At 46.1% G+C, this 16,830-nt stretch overlaps 1 protein-coding gene across 1 annotated transcript in view; it reads left to right on the top strand.

Moving 5' to 3' along the window:
- LOC126251896 (collagen alpha-1(I) chain-like) overlaps positions 1 to 16,830 on the top strand; it is a 1,054,386-nt gene that overhangs the window by 419,963 nt on the left and 617,593 nt on the right. Inside the window, exon 3 of the mRNA XM_049952611.1 lies at positions 13,233 to 13,304. Within this exon, the coding sequence (XP_049808568.1) occupies positions 13,233 to 13,304 (72 nt within the window). The remainder of the gene's footprint in view (positions 1 to 13,232; positions 13,305 to 16,830) is intronic.

Here is a 16,830-nt window from a genome sequence, read left to right as displayed (position 1 = left end):
GCTCTTCATCGTTTGGAAAGCCGCTGTTTCGTTAACTAGCTCTGCTTTATCGGTGTTTCTTCTACATTTGGCCCAAAAATCTGCTACATATTTTCCAAAATAAGATACCGAGCTTTCATTTACGGCATTCCTGTGTGTGTGCACGAGCAGCTTTTCTGTGTACAGCACCATCATCCGCGAAAAACCTCATGAAACTCTCGACGTTATGCATTAGGTCATTTATACGAGGGCCATTTCTTTTTTTTCAACGTCCGATAGGCCGCGGAATGGAACAACAGTGAAAATAAAATTATTTAATTTGGAACATTTGGCTACAACGTCCAGTTACTTCTGTACATAGTCGTAGCTCCGACTTAAAGATTTGTCGCAGCATGGTGCCGACTTTCCAATTACCTCGTCACAGGAGCCAGCCGCATGTGGTTTTCGTGAAATCCCTACGTTGGTTAAAATGTTCACATGTGTGTGAAATCTTATGGGACTTAACTGCTAAGGTCATCAGTCACTAAGCTTATACACTACTTAACCTAAATTATCCTAAGGAGAAACACATATACCCATGCCCGGGGGAGGAATAAAACCTCCGCCAGGACCAGCCGCACAGTCCATGACTGCAGCACCCCAGACCGCTCGGCTAATCCCGCGCGGCCCCTACGTTGGTCCGTGGCTCGTTGTCTGTACGAAAATGCTGCTTTGATAGCCAGAGAAGAAAACCAGGGGGAGCCAAGTCCGGGCCGTACGGCGGGTGACCAAACAATTTCCATCAAAAACGCTGTAGAAGCGTCTTCATTGCACCTGCAGTGTGCGAAAAATGGTTCAAATGGCTGTGAGCAGTATAGGACTTAACATCTGAGGTCATCAGTCCCCTAGACTTAGAACTACTTAAACCTAACCAAGCTAAGGACATCACACACATCGATGCCCGAAGCAGGATTCGAACCTGCGACCGTAGCAGCAGCGCGGTGCCGGGCTGAAGCGCCTAGAACCACTCGGCCACAGCGGCCGGCTGCAGTGTGCAGCAGAGAATTGTCACGATGAGGGAAGCTCATGACAGTTACGTTATGGGGGCAGCGTGGAACCAGGCGACTCCCATTCTGAAGGATTTCTAAACATCTCTACGTGCACACTGTGCACTCAGAACTGAAAAGTGCGACATGACGCGACAGACGGGCATACTACAGGCACTATGCAATACATCTGGCCAGAGCTTCCCTGCATTTTCATTGTGGTTTTAATTTCACGGCCGATCACACCTTGAAAAAAAAAAATAGCTCACATATTCTGACATTCCGTACACTCGTATTTCTTTTCTGAGGCAGCAGTGCTTTAGAGTTGAGATAACTAACAGAATTCTGTCATTGCGCCCTGCACTCACACTGCCAAGCACGAACAGGACCTCCTCGGCTTTCTTGTGACTCTGCGACTCGCGACCGTGTGCAGAAACTGCCAGCAGCGTGCGCCCGGGTGGTTCTACGTCACGGCTCTCGCAGAGCCTTCCGCCGTGTGTCAGCTCGGGGCCAGATGGATGAATGCAGCTGCTCCGCCGGCTGTTACCGGGGCCCGCTGTGTCAGATAGCGAGCCCCACAATGAGCTGAGGGCTCCTCCGTCAGGGCCGCACTTTAATTAAGTCATTCGGCCGTGAGATGGGTCCCGGTGATCCGGTTCCCCTCGGGCACATTACAGTTTCCCGTTCAGAACGATCCACCTTCCCGCGGTAAACTAATTACGTTCAAAGTTATAGCAGGTAGCTTTAAGGTAATAGTAACCAGAATTTATATCTCATCAGAAATGAAAAATTATATGCCCATTATTTCATACAAGAAAGGCCTTGAAATCAGACTCTCATCACATTCACGGGGTCTTGTTACAAGACAGAGGTACTGTTTGGTACTCCTGGGGATGCCTGTTGGCGTAAAATCATTCTCTTCTGGCTAGTTACTGGCACCAACATGTTTATTAATTTTTTAGTTGGTTTTCTGTTTGTAGGATCAACTGCGGTTGCGGTAAAACTCCACGACGTACAATGAGCCCCTATACCCACTGGCTGTAATATAGACACTTTTGCAGACGCACTGGTCGTATGGTAGATACTTTTGTAGGCCTACTGTACGAATCATAGGCACTTTTTATAGTTATTATGGGTACAACCCTCATATAAAGAAAAATATGAAATCGACATTTGTCCGAAAATTGTTCGTTTTTGAGATGTTAATTTAAGTAAACTTTCAATGTTAGACCGAATAGAATCAAACCAACTTTTATATGAATCGTAGATTTAGAGAGAGTTTTTGACAGTGTTGACTGTCTCTCTCTCTCTCTCTCTCTCTCTCTCTCTCTCTCTGAGTGCTACGGGACTTAAGATCTGAGATCATCAGTCCCCTAGGCTTAGAACTACTTAAACCCAGCTAACCTAAGGACGTCACACACATCCATGCCCGAGGCAGGATTCGAATCTGCGACCGTAGCAGCAGCGCGGTTCCGGACTGAAGCGCCTAGAACCGCTCGGCCACTGCGGCCGGCAGTGTTGACTGGAATGCGCTCTTTGAAACAGTGAAGGTAGGAGGGGTAAAATACAGGTAGCGGAAAGTTATGTACCAGTTGTGCAGAAAGCAGGATGCAGTTATAAGAGTCAAAGGATTTGAAAGGGAAACAGTGCTTGAGATAACGGCGAGGTATGGTTGTAGCCTCTCGGCGATATTGTGCAGTCTGTACATTGAGCAAGCAGTAAAGAAATGGGGGTTCAAGTTCGGGGAGAAGGAATGAAAACTTTTCAAGTTTTGTCGATGACATTGTAATTTTTTCAGAGAGAGGAAAGAATTAGTAAGAGCGGCTGAACGGAATGGGTGCTGTCTTGAAAAGAGATTGCAAGATGAACATCAACAAAACTTGATGAACGGTAATGGAAAACAGTGGAATCAAATCAGCATTATGGGACTTAACATCTATGGTCATCAGTCCCCTAGAACTTAGAACTACTTAAACCTAACTAATCTAAGGACAGCACACAACACCCAGTCATCACGAGGCAGAGAAAATCCCTGACCCCGCCGGGAATCGAACCCGGGAACCCGGGCGTGGGAAGCGAGAACGCTACCGCACGACCACGAGATGCGGGCAGAAGTTAAATCCCATAGTGCTCAGAGCCATTTGAACCATTTTTGAACGGGCTCACACTGTGAGCCAGTGGTAGACTGGATGGACGTATCGATCGAGTGCCGCACATGCTGGGCACGGTGTATCGCTGGTGTGTCGCTGCTTTCCATAGTGGTCTGTGGAACGCTGCCACACCTGTAGACGAGGCTCGAGACGGCCGCATAGTTCAGACGCACGTCAAGATCGGCTTACTGCGCGAGCAGCGTTGGCTAACGGAATATCATCCAGGAACGAAATCCGCGCGTATGTTGCACCTGTGGTGCAGTCAGGGGCCACTGGAAACAGTCCACTTGCAGCTGGATTCAGATCACCTGCCGCCACCAAGAACGACTACTCTCGTGTCGTGAAACGGATGGTGTTTCCAGTGATGGCAGAGGGTCCTGCCTGTACGTGAGTGATGGATGTAGACCTGGTGAGTTGCCTATTGGTGAGTGCGCTCGCCCACGACACATTGGCTTCATTTGCTGTTTCTGTGGGGTAAAGTAATCGTGCGCGGTACGCTGGACAGGCTGTTCTCCTGTCCTACTGCCAGTTTTTTGTCAAGAAAGTGGTGTGCCTTTTCAGCAGTACAGAACACGTTCTCATACGGCTTGCGCGACGCAACATACTCTTCGTGATGTACAACTTCACTGGCCAGTAAAATCACCAAATCTCTCCCCAACTGATTACGCAAAGGGACATAATGATGGGGGAACTTATTTGTTCTCCAGGTACTGCAAGAACGATTCCCGAATCGCAATAAAAGACTCGAGATGGTTGGGAAAATGCCACATGACACTTTCATCATGGTTTACATGCGAGAGTACACACTTGCGTTGCTACCAGGGGATACACTGTGTATTTATGCGACTGTTTTGGGCGTTATTTACTGCGACATGCGTATTTCATTTGGTCTGAATGTCTTAACACATACTCCTGCAATGCTGAACTACTTGTCACCTCTTTTTGTCAATAAAATGGCCTCGTCCTGGAGCGTGTTGCATTTCTTCCCAGCACTGTAGTGTGTTTCCTGGGTAAATTCTGCATTACCTTTTCAATAAATACGATTTATTAACCACATAAATACTGAGAACTCCGAGGACCCTAGTACATGTTTGAATTCTTTCACTGACCTCGGAAAGCATCAGCGCTACCAATCGTTCACCAACCTCAGTTGAAATAAATATTTTTTACGGTTGCTGGAGAGGCAAAAATTCTCTTTCTTACTTGGAGCAAACCTCATACAAAAGTTGTTTTAGTCAATTTGTTCGCCTTTTAATGGTCAGTATAGCAATACATACGCAGATACAGTTTCTGTTTCAGTTCTTCTTGCTTTTGCCTGCTCCCAGCACTTTTCCTCTGGTTACTCCTTCCTTCGCCAAGATTACTAATCCTGAATACCTGAGAGCATGATTGATTGGTTGATGTACTTTCGTGCGACGGAACAACAAATTTCAACGCACGAAGAAGCGAGAGTCGCTAGCTAAAAAACTGCTGCGAGAGAAATTGATAGCAACAGTTGCCAGTGAAACGACATCGGAGAAATGGCTCCCATATTTCCGAGGCCTAATACGGGGGTAATGTCACAGGGCTGTCCGACTCAGGTGCTCATCGTTTGTCAACCTGCATCCTCCATTTCCCTAATTACGTCACAGTGGGAGGTTAGTGCTTACGCACCGAGATATCGACTGCGCCTGGTTGCTACGACGAACGGACGTTCTTGTCAGCAGGTTGATGGCCAAACTTGGAAGAGTGGCAGGGACGTCTCAGCGTCATTTTTGTGTAAATGAGACTCTATGACCGTACCGAGGCGCGGTTACTAGGACAAGAAAACTCTCACAGAGAATTTGCCAAGTGTTTCAATTGCACGGCTACGTGATCATCGCTTGAGCTGCTACAGTTTGACACACGACGAGGAACAGCCAGTAGCGCTTCTACTATATTTTGCAAACCATCACGAACGCTAGAACGTTGTAAAAACTGGCCACCATTTTCATATCCCAGGCAGCGTACTCTGGATTTTCAAGTCGGAATTAGATGTGTAACAAAGAAGAAGTGTTAAACAGATCCAAACGAAAAAGTGTCGCACTGAAATACTGGCAACCTAACACAAAGTTTATCGTCACGCTGAACAGTAATTCAGTACAAAGAATAATAATAACAAATCAATAAACAGAAATGAAAATACTTCTATATTTCAGCCACATTGTTAACAATGAGAAGAGAACGTGGATCGTGGAGGTCATAAGCTGTTACCCGGAACAGTCTCATCATTCGTCTCATACAGCAGGGGAAACAATGATGCACATGAGCATCGGTATATCAGCTCCCCAGTACAGCAGTAGTAACCGTCCAGTTGCCATCCACATTACCAAGTTATAACACCGAAAAAACAGGTGGTCGAACCTTGGGCATGCCTGCAAAGAACAGAAATCTGTCTCGAGGAAACCTTTGATCTTGGACTTCAAAACATGTGTCGTTTTAGAACCACCTTCAGTTCTTACGGAAGGTAATCGAAAACGGACATGCACTATTTCCCTGAACTATGGCTAGGAGCGCGTTTCTCATTTTACACAGTGCGCAGAGTCAACAAGAAAACTGGCGCGGGAGTAGACAGACTGAAATTTCAGCGAAAGAGTCCCCAATTTGTTAAATAGACGCTTACTTGATGGGTGTGAATCAGGGCCGCATTCGGTTTCGTTTTCAGGCGTGAATATCTATCGCGCCTGAAAAGGTGACAAGACGACTTGAACAATTATTGTCCAACTGAAAGAAAAACATCCCTCAGTCACTATTTTTAACAAATTAACTTGATTTCAACATTGCTAGAAGTGTCTTCTTCAGAATTTAAAACAAAAAATGGTCTATATTCCATAACATGGTCATTATTCTGTGACCATTTTCTATATTCTATAACCATGGTCTATATTCTATAACATGGTCATTATTCTGTGACCATGTTATGGAATATAGACCATTCTTTGTTTTAAATTCTGAAGAAGACACTCCTAACAGTGTTGAAACCAGGTTAATTTGTTAAAAATAGTGACCGAGGGCTGTTTTTCTTTCAATTGTAACTATTCACGGTCTCTGATATCTTGTTCAAAAATTTTTGGAAACGTAAGGAATTCGAGAGTAGTCTCACTCGTAAGTGGAAACAGTATATCGCAGTTTGGCTTCCAGAAGGGTTGCTCGACTAAGAAAGCTATTTATACATTCACTCATCAAATAGTACAAGCCCTAAATAATAAAATATTGTCAGTTGCCATTTTTTGTGATCTTTCCAGGGCATTCGACTTTGTAGATCGCGATGCTCACGTTTGATGGGACTGATGGCTTTATGCACAGCTGCTTTGCATCATACTTAAAGAACAGGATGTGAAATGTTGTGCTGAATAAATCAAACACTAACGGAAGGGTAGACGAGTTTAGTGACTGGGGAGAAATCACGAAGGGAGTCTCACAGGGTTGGATTTTGAGTCCACTCCTATTCCGTATACGTGTGAAAGGCATTCTTCTTAAAATTCAAGATGTAGATAGAATTTGTGCTTTTTGCGACTGTAAAATACACTCCTGGAAATTGAAATAAGAACACCGTGAATTCATTGTCCCAGGAAGGGGAAACTTTATTGACACATTCCTGGGGTCAGATACATCACATGATCACACTGACAGAACCACAGGCACATAGACACAGGCAACAGAGCATGCACAATGTCGGCACTAGTACAGTGTATATCCACCTTTCGCAGCAATGCAGGCTGCTATTCTCCCATGGAGACGATCGTAGAGATGCTGGATGTAGTCCTGTGGAACAGCTTGCCATGCCATTTCCACCTGGCGCCTCAGTTGGACCAGCGTTCGTGCTGGACGTGCAGACCGCGTGACACGACGCTTCATCCAGTCCCAAACATGACCAATGGGGGACAGATCCGGAGATCTTGCTGGCCAGGGTACTTGACTTACAACTTCTAGAGCACGTTGGGTGGCACGGGATACATGCGGACGTGCATTGTCCTGTTGGAACAGCAAGTTCCCTTGCCGGTCTAGGAATGGTAGAACGATGGGTTCGATGACGGTTTGGATGTACCGTGCACTATTCAGTGTCCCCTCGACGATCACCAGTGGTGTACGGCCAGTGTAGGAGATCGCTCCCCACACCATGATGCCGGGTGTAGGCCCTGTGTGCCTCGGTCGTATGCAGTCCTGATTGTGGCGCTCACCTGCACAGCGCCAAACACGCATACGACCATCATTGGCACCAAGGCAGAAGCGACTCTCATCGCTGAAGACGACACGTCTCCATTCGTCCCTCCATTCACGCCTGTCGCGACACCACTGGAGGCGGGCTGCACGATGTTGGGGCGTGAGCGGAAGACGGCCTAACGGTGTGCGGGACCGTAGCCCAGCTTCATGGAGACGGTTGCGAATGGTCCTCGCCGATACCCCAGGAGCAACAGTGTCCCTAATTTGCTGGGAAGTGGCGGTGCGGTCCCCTACGGCACTGCGTAGGATCCTACGGTCTTGGCGTGCATCCGTGCGTCGTTGCGGTCCGGTCCCAGGTCGACGGGCACGTGCACCTTCCGCCGACCACTGGCGACAACATCGATGTACTGTGGAGACCTCACGCCCCACGTGTTGAGCAATTCGGCGGTACGTCCACCCGGCCTCCCGCATGCCCACTATACGCCCTCGCTCAAAGTCCGTCAACTGCACATACGGTTCACGTCCACGCTGTCGCGGCATGCTACCCGTGTTAAAGACTGCGATGGAGCTCCGTACGCCACGGCAAACTGGCTGACACTGACGGCGGCGGTGCACAAATGCTGCGCAGCTAGCGCCATTCGACGGCCAACACCGCGGTTCCTGGTGTGTCCGCTGTGCCGTGCGTGTGATCATTGCTTGTACAGCCCTCTCTCAGTGTCCGGATTAAGTATGGTGGGTCTGACACACCGGTGCCAATGTGTTCTTTTTTCCATTTCCAGGAGTGTAATAGTTCACTTTTATTGAAACAACACTTGGTGCTGCTTGTCTCAATCTGTTAAAATTCCATAGTGCAATACGCGTTTCGGCAAATAATTTCCGCTGTAAAGAGTGTTTTCAAATTTTAATTGCATGTAATAGTTGTGAACTTTGTCATGCTTGCTGTGTGTGTGTGTGTGTGTGTGTGTGTGTGTGTGTGTGTGTGTGTTTGTGTTTGTTTGTGTGCTGATATGGCGTTCCGGAATATTCACAGCAATGGGAAAACGTGAACAATGTTATGTCTATTGATATTTCGTGCCATACATTTATCATCACTTACACCGATCCATACTCTGTCAAAAATTGAAATATAAACAAACAAGACTCTGCGACTCTGTTTACAGTTTGTTAACAAATCACTGATGCTACTTCCTCAATGCAGGGAAATTTTTAATAATGTAAAGAATATTAGTAGATTACCTTATTATTCTTATTACATGCTTCCTTTATCTATACAACAGATCTGTTTTTTTTTATTTTTTTTAAGAATAATGTTGAAACATCTGAGGTAATTCACAGAGTCATTTCCGAGTTTCCCACCTGGTATTTCGCTATCACGCAGGTATTTTTCTTCAAAAATCTCCATTTCTGCTCCTGCACTTACTATATCTTGTTTTTTAAAGCTCAGTTCTAATTCCTAAATTGGTGTCATGTGACGTGACACTACAGCTCATGTCGTAAGCCTTTTATGTGCAAAAGCAACTTCGTGCTGCAATCACTTGGTGTAGACATTCCGGCCAGCTTGTGGAACATGGATCATTCCCGGCACGTCATTTTATAGAGCCGAGCGTCTGTAAACGGTTGACTGGTTCAAATGGCTCTGAACACTATGGGACTCAACTGCTGTGGTCATAAGTCCCCTAGAACTTAGAACTACTTAAACCTAACTAACCTAAGGACAGCACACAACACCCAGCCATCACGAGGCAGAGAAAATCCCTGACCCCGCCGGGAATCGAACCCGGGAACCCGGGCGTGGGAAGCGAGAACGCTACCGCACGACCACGAGATGCGGGCAAGGTTGACTGCCAATGATTACACTGTGTAGTTAGTAGTTATTTCTGCTGCAAATTTTTCAATCCAGTCAATGCTGATGATTTTAAACATATAGGTAGATTAAAACTGTGTGCTGGAGTGGGACTTGAACCGGCGACCTGGCGAGCAGGGCGCCTAACGACTGGTTCATCCAGTACCGACTCGCGAGTTTCAGCTGTCAGACAGCTTCGGAAATACAGCGCGGAGTGAAAGATTCATTCTGGACGTAGTGTTTTAGAAATTAAGTCTCCGAAAACTGTGGAAAGGGAAGTCTACAATCGGCGTGTACTGATTTGACTGTTTTCGTTTTGGGCAGTGAGTCAGTGGCTTACGATGAGAAAAGCATTCTAAAGATAAGGGTTTCCGGCGAGTGGCGTAACATGAAAGTCGACAGTAACTGGAAGGGACAGGAAAAGCGAAACACTGGCCTCGTGAACAGACTGAAATGGAGGGTGCGCTCTTGGTTGCCGACCCCCGACACCAGTTGCAAGTTGCCTGTCCGACAGCTGCCAGGGACGACAAAAGTTTGGTTGTATTTCACACAATTATTGACTACATTTAAAAATTTAAAATGCTGTCATAGTCGACTCATCGAGAGGTGTAATCTTAAGTGAAAGGTGTAACACAGTAAGAGAAATATTCAAGTTAGAGATAGTGTGTATCACTTCCAACGAACTTTACACACGATTTCAAACCTTCTTGAAACTTCTTTCCGCTGACACTTCCCAGAGTATAGTGAAAGGAAAAAAGTTAATCACTTTTGCTGTTCGTGTAGTAACACCTCAGCATCAAGCACGATGCTTTAATTTATTATTCTGATAGCAAACATATTTCACAGACAGTATCAACATACAGCCGAAAGTACTTGTACGAGACGTAACGCAAGAGATATGACATCAAAGAAGTTGCGAGATGAGTAAAAAGAAAAGACTATCTCTTCTTAAAGCGGAGCGCATATAACCTAGATTCTGTTTATCCGTGGTGTCGTAGATTCTTCTTTCTCCCCGTCCTGACTCGAGCACAAACTACCCCCTTAAGGGGGGTAGCACGTCAAACGGGCCGACTCGGAGCAGGAGAGGCACCAGAGGACATTTTATTTTCTACTGTCTATACTTTTACAAATAAATTCATAAAACTTTGTCAGCATGACCAGGAAGGATCCAGGATTCACACTCATAGCAGTGGAAGTGCAAAAACATAACAAAATAATTTTTTTTAGGTATGAAATTTCCTCATTTTTTCACTTACTGTTGGCTGCATTTGTTCCTATAGGTACATTTTTCTTCAGAAGTAAGAGAGATTCTTTGAAGAATATTGCACAGCATACAAACCATACTTACAGGTGTATGAAACTCTAGAATTTTCCAAATCTATTAAAAACTGTGGTAAAAATTTAGATAATTAACTACAAAAGTTGATTTTTTTCTAAACATAAAGTTTCAAACGTAACAGCTCATTCATTTTCTCATAAATTAAATAGATTCTAGAGTTTCAGACACCTGTAAGTATGGTTTGTATGCTGTGCAAAATTCATCAAACAATCTCTCTTACTTACGAAGAAAAGTGTACCTATAGCAACAAATGCAGCCAATAGCAAGTGAAAAAATGATGAAATTTCAGATGTAAAAAAATTATTTCGTTATGTTTTTGAACTTCCGCTGCTACGAGTGTAAATCTTGAATCCTTCCTGGTTATGCTGGCAAAGTTTTACGAATTTACTTGTAAAAGTATAGACAGTGGAAATTAAAATGTGCTGCTCCAAGTCGGCCCGTTTGACGTCGTACCCCCCTTACGGTGTGGGAAGTATCATCAGACTCGATCGCGTCAGTGTAGTAGAATCGTCACGCGCTCCGCCTGCAACGTCACCATTCCGTTTCATACTCCTATAACTTGTTGTTATCACTTTCTTTCCCTAGCGTTTATCCCGTCTAGTTTATTTTATCATTTATCTTCGAGACGGGACGCCGTACGAGACGTCACAGTCGTCAAAGTAACTGGGGGAAGGGCAGTCTCGTGCGCCATCGACCTGTGAGTAGTGTACACTCGGTACCGTTTGTGATCGTACTGTAACTGTTCGTGTGCGGTATTCTCTGGGCTGGAATTTGGGAACCAGCTCATCATTTGCCTGAACGAGCGTGGAGAACCGCCTGAAAACCACTCTCGTGCTGGCCGGTGCACCAGACCGCGGCCGTTAATTAACCGTACGGATACTGGAGGATATAAGATGAACATCAACAAAAGCAAAACGAGGATAATGGATTGCGGTCGAATTAAGTCGGGTGATGCTGAGGGAATTAGATCAGGGAATGAGACACTTAAAGTAGTAAAGGAGTTTTGCTATTTGGGGAGCAAAATAACTGATGATGGTCGAAGTAGAAAAGATATGAAACGTAGACTGGCAATGGCAAGGAAAGCGTTTGTGAAGAAGAGAAATTTGTTAACATCGAGTATAGATTTGAGTGTCAGGAAGTCGTTTCTGAAAGTATTTGTATGGAGTGTAGCCATGATTGGAAGTGAAACATGGACGATAAATAGTTTGGACAAGAAGAGAATAGAAGCTTTCGAAATGTGGTGCTACAGAAGAATGCTGAAGATTAGATGGGTAGATCACATAACTAATGATGAGGTATTGAATAGAATTGGGGAGAAGAGGAGTATGTTGCACAACTTGACAAAAAGAAGGGTCCGGTTAGTAGGACATGTTCTGAGGCATCAAGGGATCACAAATTTAGCATTGGAGGGCAGCGTGGAGGGTAAAAATCGTAGAGGGAGACCAAGAGATGAATACAGTAAGCAGATTCAGAAGGATGTAGGTTGCAGTAAGTACTGGGAGATGAAGAAGCTTGCACAGGATAGGGTAGCATGGAGAGCTGCATCAAACCAGTCTCAGGACTGAAGACCACAACAACAACAACAACAACAACAACAACGGATACTGCGCGATACCCTACAGTTTGACAGGGACTGGCACAAGTTCTACATCTACATTTATACTCCGCAAGCCACCCAACGGTCCGTGGCGGAGGGCACCTTACGTGCCACTGTCATTACCTCCATTTCCTGTTCTAGTCGCGTATGGTTCGCGGGAAGAACGACTGCCGGAAAGCCTCCGTGCGCGCTCGAATCTCTATAATTTTACATTCGTGATCTCCTCTGGAGGTATAAGTAGGGGGAAGCAATATATTCGATACCTCATCCAGAAACGCACCCTCTCCAAACCTGGACAGCGAGCTACACCGCGATGCAGAGCGCCTCTCTTGCAGAGTCTGCCATTTGATTTTGCTAAACATCTCCGTAAAGCTATCACGGTTACCCAGTACCTGATTGACTGACTGCGTATCACCGATACTTTCGTCGTAGGGACTACTTTTCCCGTGTCGGTAGCAGTGCGCTCCCGATGCGGCGTCCCCGCGTGTGAACGCGACCGTGTCTGCCGCGCTACCAGCGGAGGCCGCTGTGGCCGCCGGCCGGTATTTAGCGTCGCGGAGGCGCGACGGTGGCGCCGCGGCGCGGGGGAGGGCCGCAGTGCAGGCTATAAGCGCCGCCGGCCGCCGGCTCATGGCAGTCGGGCGCTCGACGTCCGCCGTCTGGGAGGCGGGCTTCCCCACACGCGCGCTCTCCACACACGCGGCGGCACGCAGCTCGCGGGCGCGAGTCACAGCACACTGACCAGCGCCGCCGTGTAATACTGCTGTTGTAGTACTCGCGTCGTACAGTTGTAAACAGTGCTGTAATTATATGAGCGGCGGAGGAAAGTATGCGTGCCTTCGTTCTCACACACACACACACAATTAAAATTGTATAGTCTCGGCATGGCAGTAATAAACGCATAGCAGAGACCGAGCTCGAGATCTGCTGACAGTACCCAGCCGGTCGGCGGCCACTGGGGATGCGAGTGGCAGCGGCGCGCGTTGCGCTAGGGCAGTGAGGTGCAGGTGCAGGTGCAGGTGCAGGCGCAGGCGCAACAGGTGGCCGCTGGCTGCTGTGTGGGCGTGGCGCGGCCGCCGCCATGTGGACTCACCTGGTGCTCTTCCTCACTGTGCAGGGCGCGCTGCAAGAGCTCAAGCTGTACGGCAACCCGGCGCTCGCCGAGGTCCAGTGCGACAACTCCTTCCAGGTGAGTAGCCCGCTCCGCTGCCCGCCGCTCGCTGACCGCTGCAGTCCGCAGGTAAGTCGGCCAGCCTCGCACGTTTCTCTGCTTCACGCGACTCCACCTCCCCCCCCCCCTCTCAACTGGCCTAAAGAGTACCCCGTGGGACAGTGTCTGGATTGAAGAAAAGTAACGGCATACCGCCTTTACCACAGCCATTCATGTTTTATTAATTTTGGCCACCAAACCGAGATGCCAGTTTCACTTTTCATTACAACTTATGTTTCAAGCACTACTCGATTTTATTACATTGCTTCACAAGTGGAGTACCTAGTCGCTTGTTAGAAACAACACTCGAGTCCCATCCAACTTTCATGCCCAATCACATCAGTAACATCTATTCACCAAATATCGTATAGTCTGAAACCTCCCCTCAGAAGATTTATTGAATTACTGTGCTGATAAACCTCTTACATTATTTGATTTTCAAACAGCTGAGCAAAACTGAACGTGCCCAGACATTTCTCTCTTTACTTATTCAGATCATCAATAAACTGACACACAATATTTTTAGCACGGTGCAATCTGATTTTCAATAATTCCTACAAAAGAATGGCCCTAACTAACAATAACCCTTACCTTTCATGACTCACGTACGTCACAAAAATCTTCGTTATTCGAACTACTGCAATACAGCGAGCGCCACTACTGCCAGCTAAATAAAAGATACTAACTACTGAAGTCACTAACTACTGATAGGCGTAGTTAGCAAATGAAAGATTTTAATAGAGAAAAAAATGTATTTACCTTAATAGCGTTCAAAAGTCATTATATATATATATATATATATATATATATATATATATATATATATATATATATAAAATCAGTTCATGACATCCAGTCTTACAAATTCGCTGTCTCTGATGGACACACGTCCAGATCATCCGCTCTCAAAACTCCGCCATCTCTCTCCCCACATCCACCACTGCTGGCGGCTCACCTCCAACTGCGCAACGCTACGTGCTGTTCACATCCAACTGCCCAACACTACAATAGCGAATATTACAAGAATGCCAACCAGCCACAGACTACACACAACACAGCCAGTGATTTTCATACAGAGCGCTACGTGGCTTTACCAATATAAAGACCTAAACAGCCTACCTACAAGTCTTCATTTCTTGATCTGATTCGACTCTGAGCTATCTCCTTATGCTGTGACAAGTGTCATCGAAGACCATCAATTCAGTACAGTGGACCACCACTTTTTTACACGCTCGGAGGAGCTGGCGGTAAACGATCCGCACAAGTGTTTCGAGCAGAGGCCGGGACGAGAGCAGATGTGAACGGAGTCAGATGGCTCCTACAGTGAGCGCCTTGGGCGACTACCCATGTCTGCACCGTACCCACAGTGATCTCGCAAATAGACGCCTATAAAACAGCCAGTCGATTGTCACTGAGGTGCGCAGCCTAAAGTACAGGGTTCAGCGTCAGAGAAAAGTGGCCCACGCGCACGCCACAACAAACAGTTCCCTAGCAGTGCGAGTAGTTTCATTCGGACCTCATAACCACGAATAATTTGCCTCGATACGCATCTAACTGTCATTTTTAAGTTCCGAACATACTCTTGCACAAGCTCCCTTTCTGCCTCGTGTTGATGATTTAAAAATATTTACCGCATTCCCGAAGAACTTGCTTCCAGAAAACATTCCATTCCCACAGACAACACGTTGCTGCCTGTTTACGAGTACTTCCCAGACAGCCCCATCGGACTATCTGAAAAAGTTACCTGACGCATTTTTGTGAAGACTATCTCAAAGCTGATTGTACCAAATGCTTCTCTGAAGTCCAGTAGTGTCCATAGTGTGGGCTCACCGCTGTCGACGGCACTTTTCAAATCTTCAGCTACCTTAATTATTGCAGTGTCTCTCCTATGGCGTTTACGCAAAACGGCGTCACTAGAGGAGTAAATTAATGATTCATCTTAAATGTGTAGATCGCGTCATCCAACAGTAGACAAAGACAGCTTTAGTACAATAAAATGTTCGTAAATAGAAAATAAGCAAGACTTTTAGATAAATAACGGGATTGTGAAGCAGCTGAATGGGTTGAAAATAAATACATCGCCAGGTCCTGATGGGATTCCAATTCGGTTTTACAGAGAGTACTCTACTGCACTGGCTCCTTACTTAGCTCGCATTTATAGCGAATCTCTTGCCCACGTAAAGTCCCGAGAGACTCGAAAAAAAGCACAGATGACGCCTGTATATAAGAAGGGTAGAAGGACGGATCCTCAAAATTACAGACCAATATCCTTAACATCGGTTTGTTGTAGGATTGTCGAACATATTCTCAGTTCGAATATAATGAATTTTCTTGAGACAGAGAAGTTGCTGTCCATGCATCAGCACGGCTTTAGAAAGCATCGCTCCTGCGAAACGCAACTCGCCTTTTTTTCACATGATATCTTGCGAACCATGGATTCTCAGACGCATGCCATATTCCTTGACTTCCGGAAAGCGTTTGACTCGGTGCCCCACTGCAGACTCCTAAGGTACGAGCATATGGGATTGGTTCCCAAGTATGTGAGTGGCTCGAAGACTTCTTAAATAATAGAACCCAGTACGTTTTCCTCGATGGTGAGTGTTCATCGGAGGTGAGGGTATCATCTGGAGTGCCCCAGGGAAGTGTGGTAGGTCCGCTGTTGTTTTCTGTCTACATAAATGATCTTTTGGATAGGGTGGATAGCAATGTGCGGCTGTTTTCTGATGATGCTGTGGTGTACGGGAAGGTGTTGCCGTTGAGTGACTGTAGGAGGATACAAGATGACTTGGACAGGATTTGTGATTGGTGTAAAGAATGGCAGCTAACTCTAAATATAGATAAATGTAAATTAATGCAGGTGACTAGGAGAAAGAATCTCGTAATGTTTGAATACTCTATTAGTAGTGTAGCGCTTGAAACAGTCACGTCGATTAAATATTTGGGCGTAACATTGCAGAGCGATATGAAGTGGGAGAAGCATGTAATGGCAGTTGTGGCGAAGGCAGATAGTCGTCTTCGGTTCATTGGTAAAATTTTGGGAAGATGTGGTTCATCTGTAAAGGAGACCGCTTATAAAACACTAATACGACCTATTCTTGAGTACTGCTCGAGCGTTTGGGATTCATATCAGGTCGGATTGAGGGAAGACATAGAAGCAATTCAGAGGCGGGCTGCTAGATTTGTTACTCGTAGATTTTATCATCACGCGAGTGTTACGGAAATGCTTCAGGAACTCGGGTGGGAGTCTCTAGAGGAAAGGAGGCGTTATTTTCCTGAATCGCTACTGAGGATATTTAGAAAACCATCATTTGAGGCTGACTGCAGTACAATTTTACTGCCGCCAACTTATATTTCGCGGAAAGACAACAAAGATAAGATAAGAGAGATTAGGGCTCGTACAGAGGCATATAGACATTCATTTTTTCCTCGTTCTGTTTGGGAGTGGAACAGGGAGAGAAGATGCTAGTTGTGGTACGAGGTACCCTCCGCCTCGCACCGTATGGTG

Source organism: Schistocerca nitens, chromosome 4 (genome assembly GCF_023898315.1).
Source record: "Schistocerca nitens isolate TAMUIC-IGC-003100 chromosome 4, iqSchNite1.1, whole genome shotgun sequence".
In the NCBI taxonomy this organism is placed as follows: Eukaryota; Metazoa; Arthropoda; class Insecta; order Orthoptera; family Acrididae; genus Schistocerca; species Schistocerca nitens.
The sequence above is the reverse complement of the archived record's forward strand: the minus strand, read 5'-3'. Positions and strand labels throughout refer to the sequence as shown.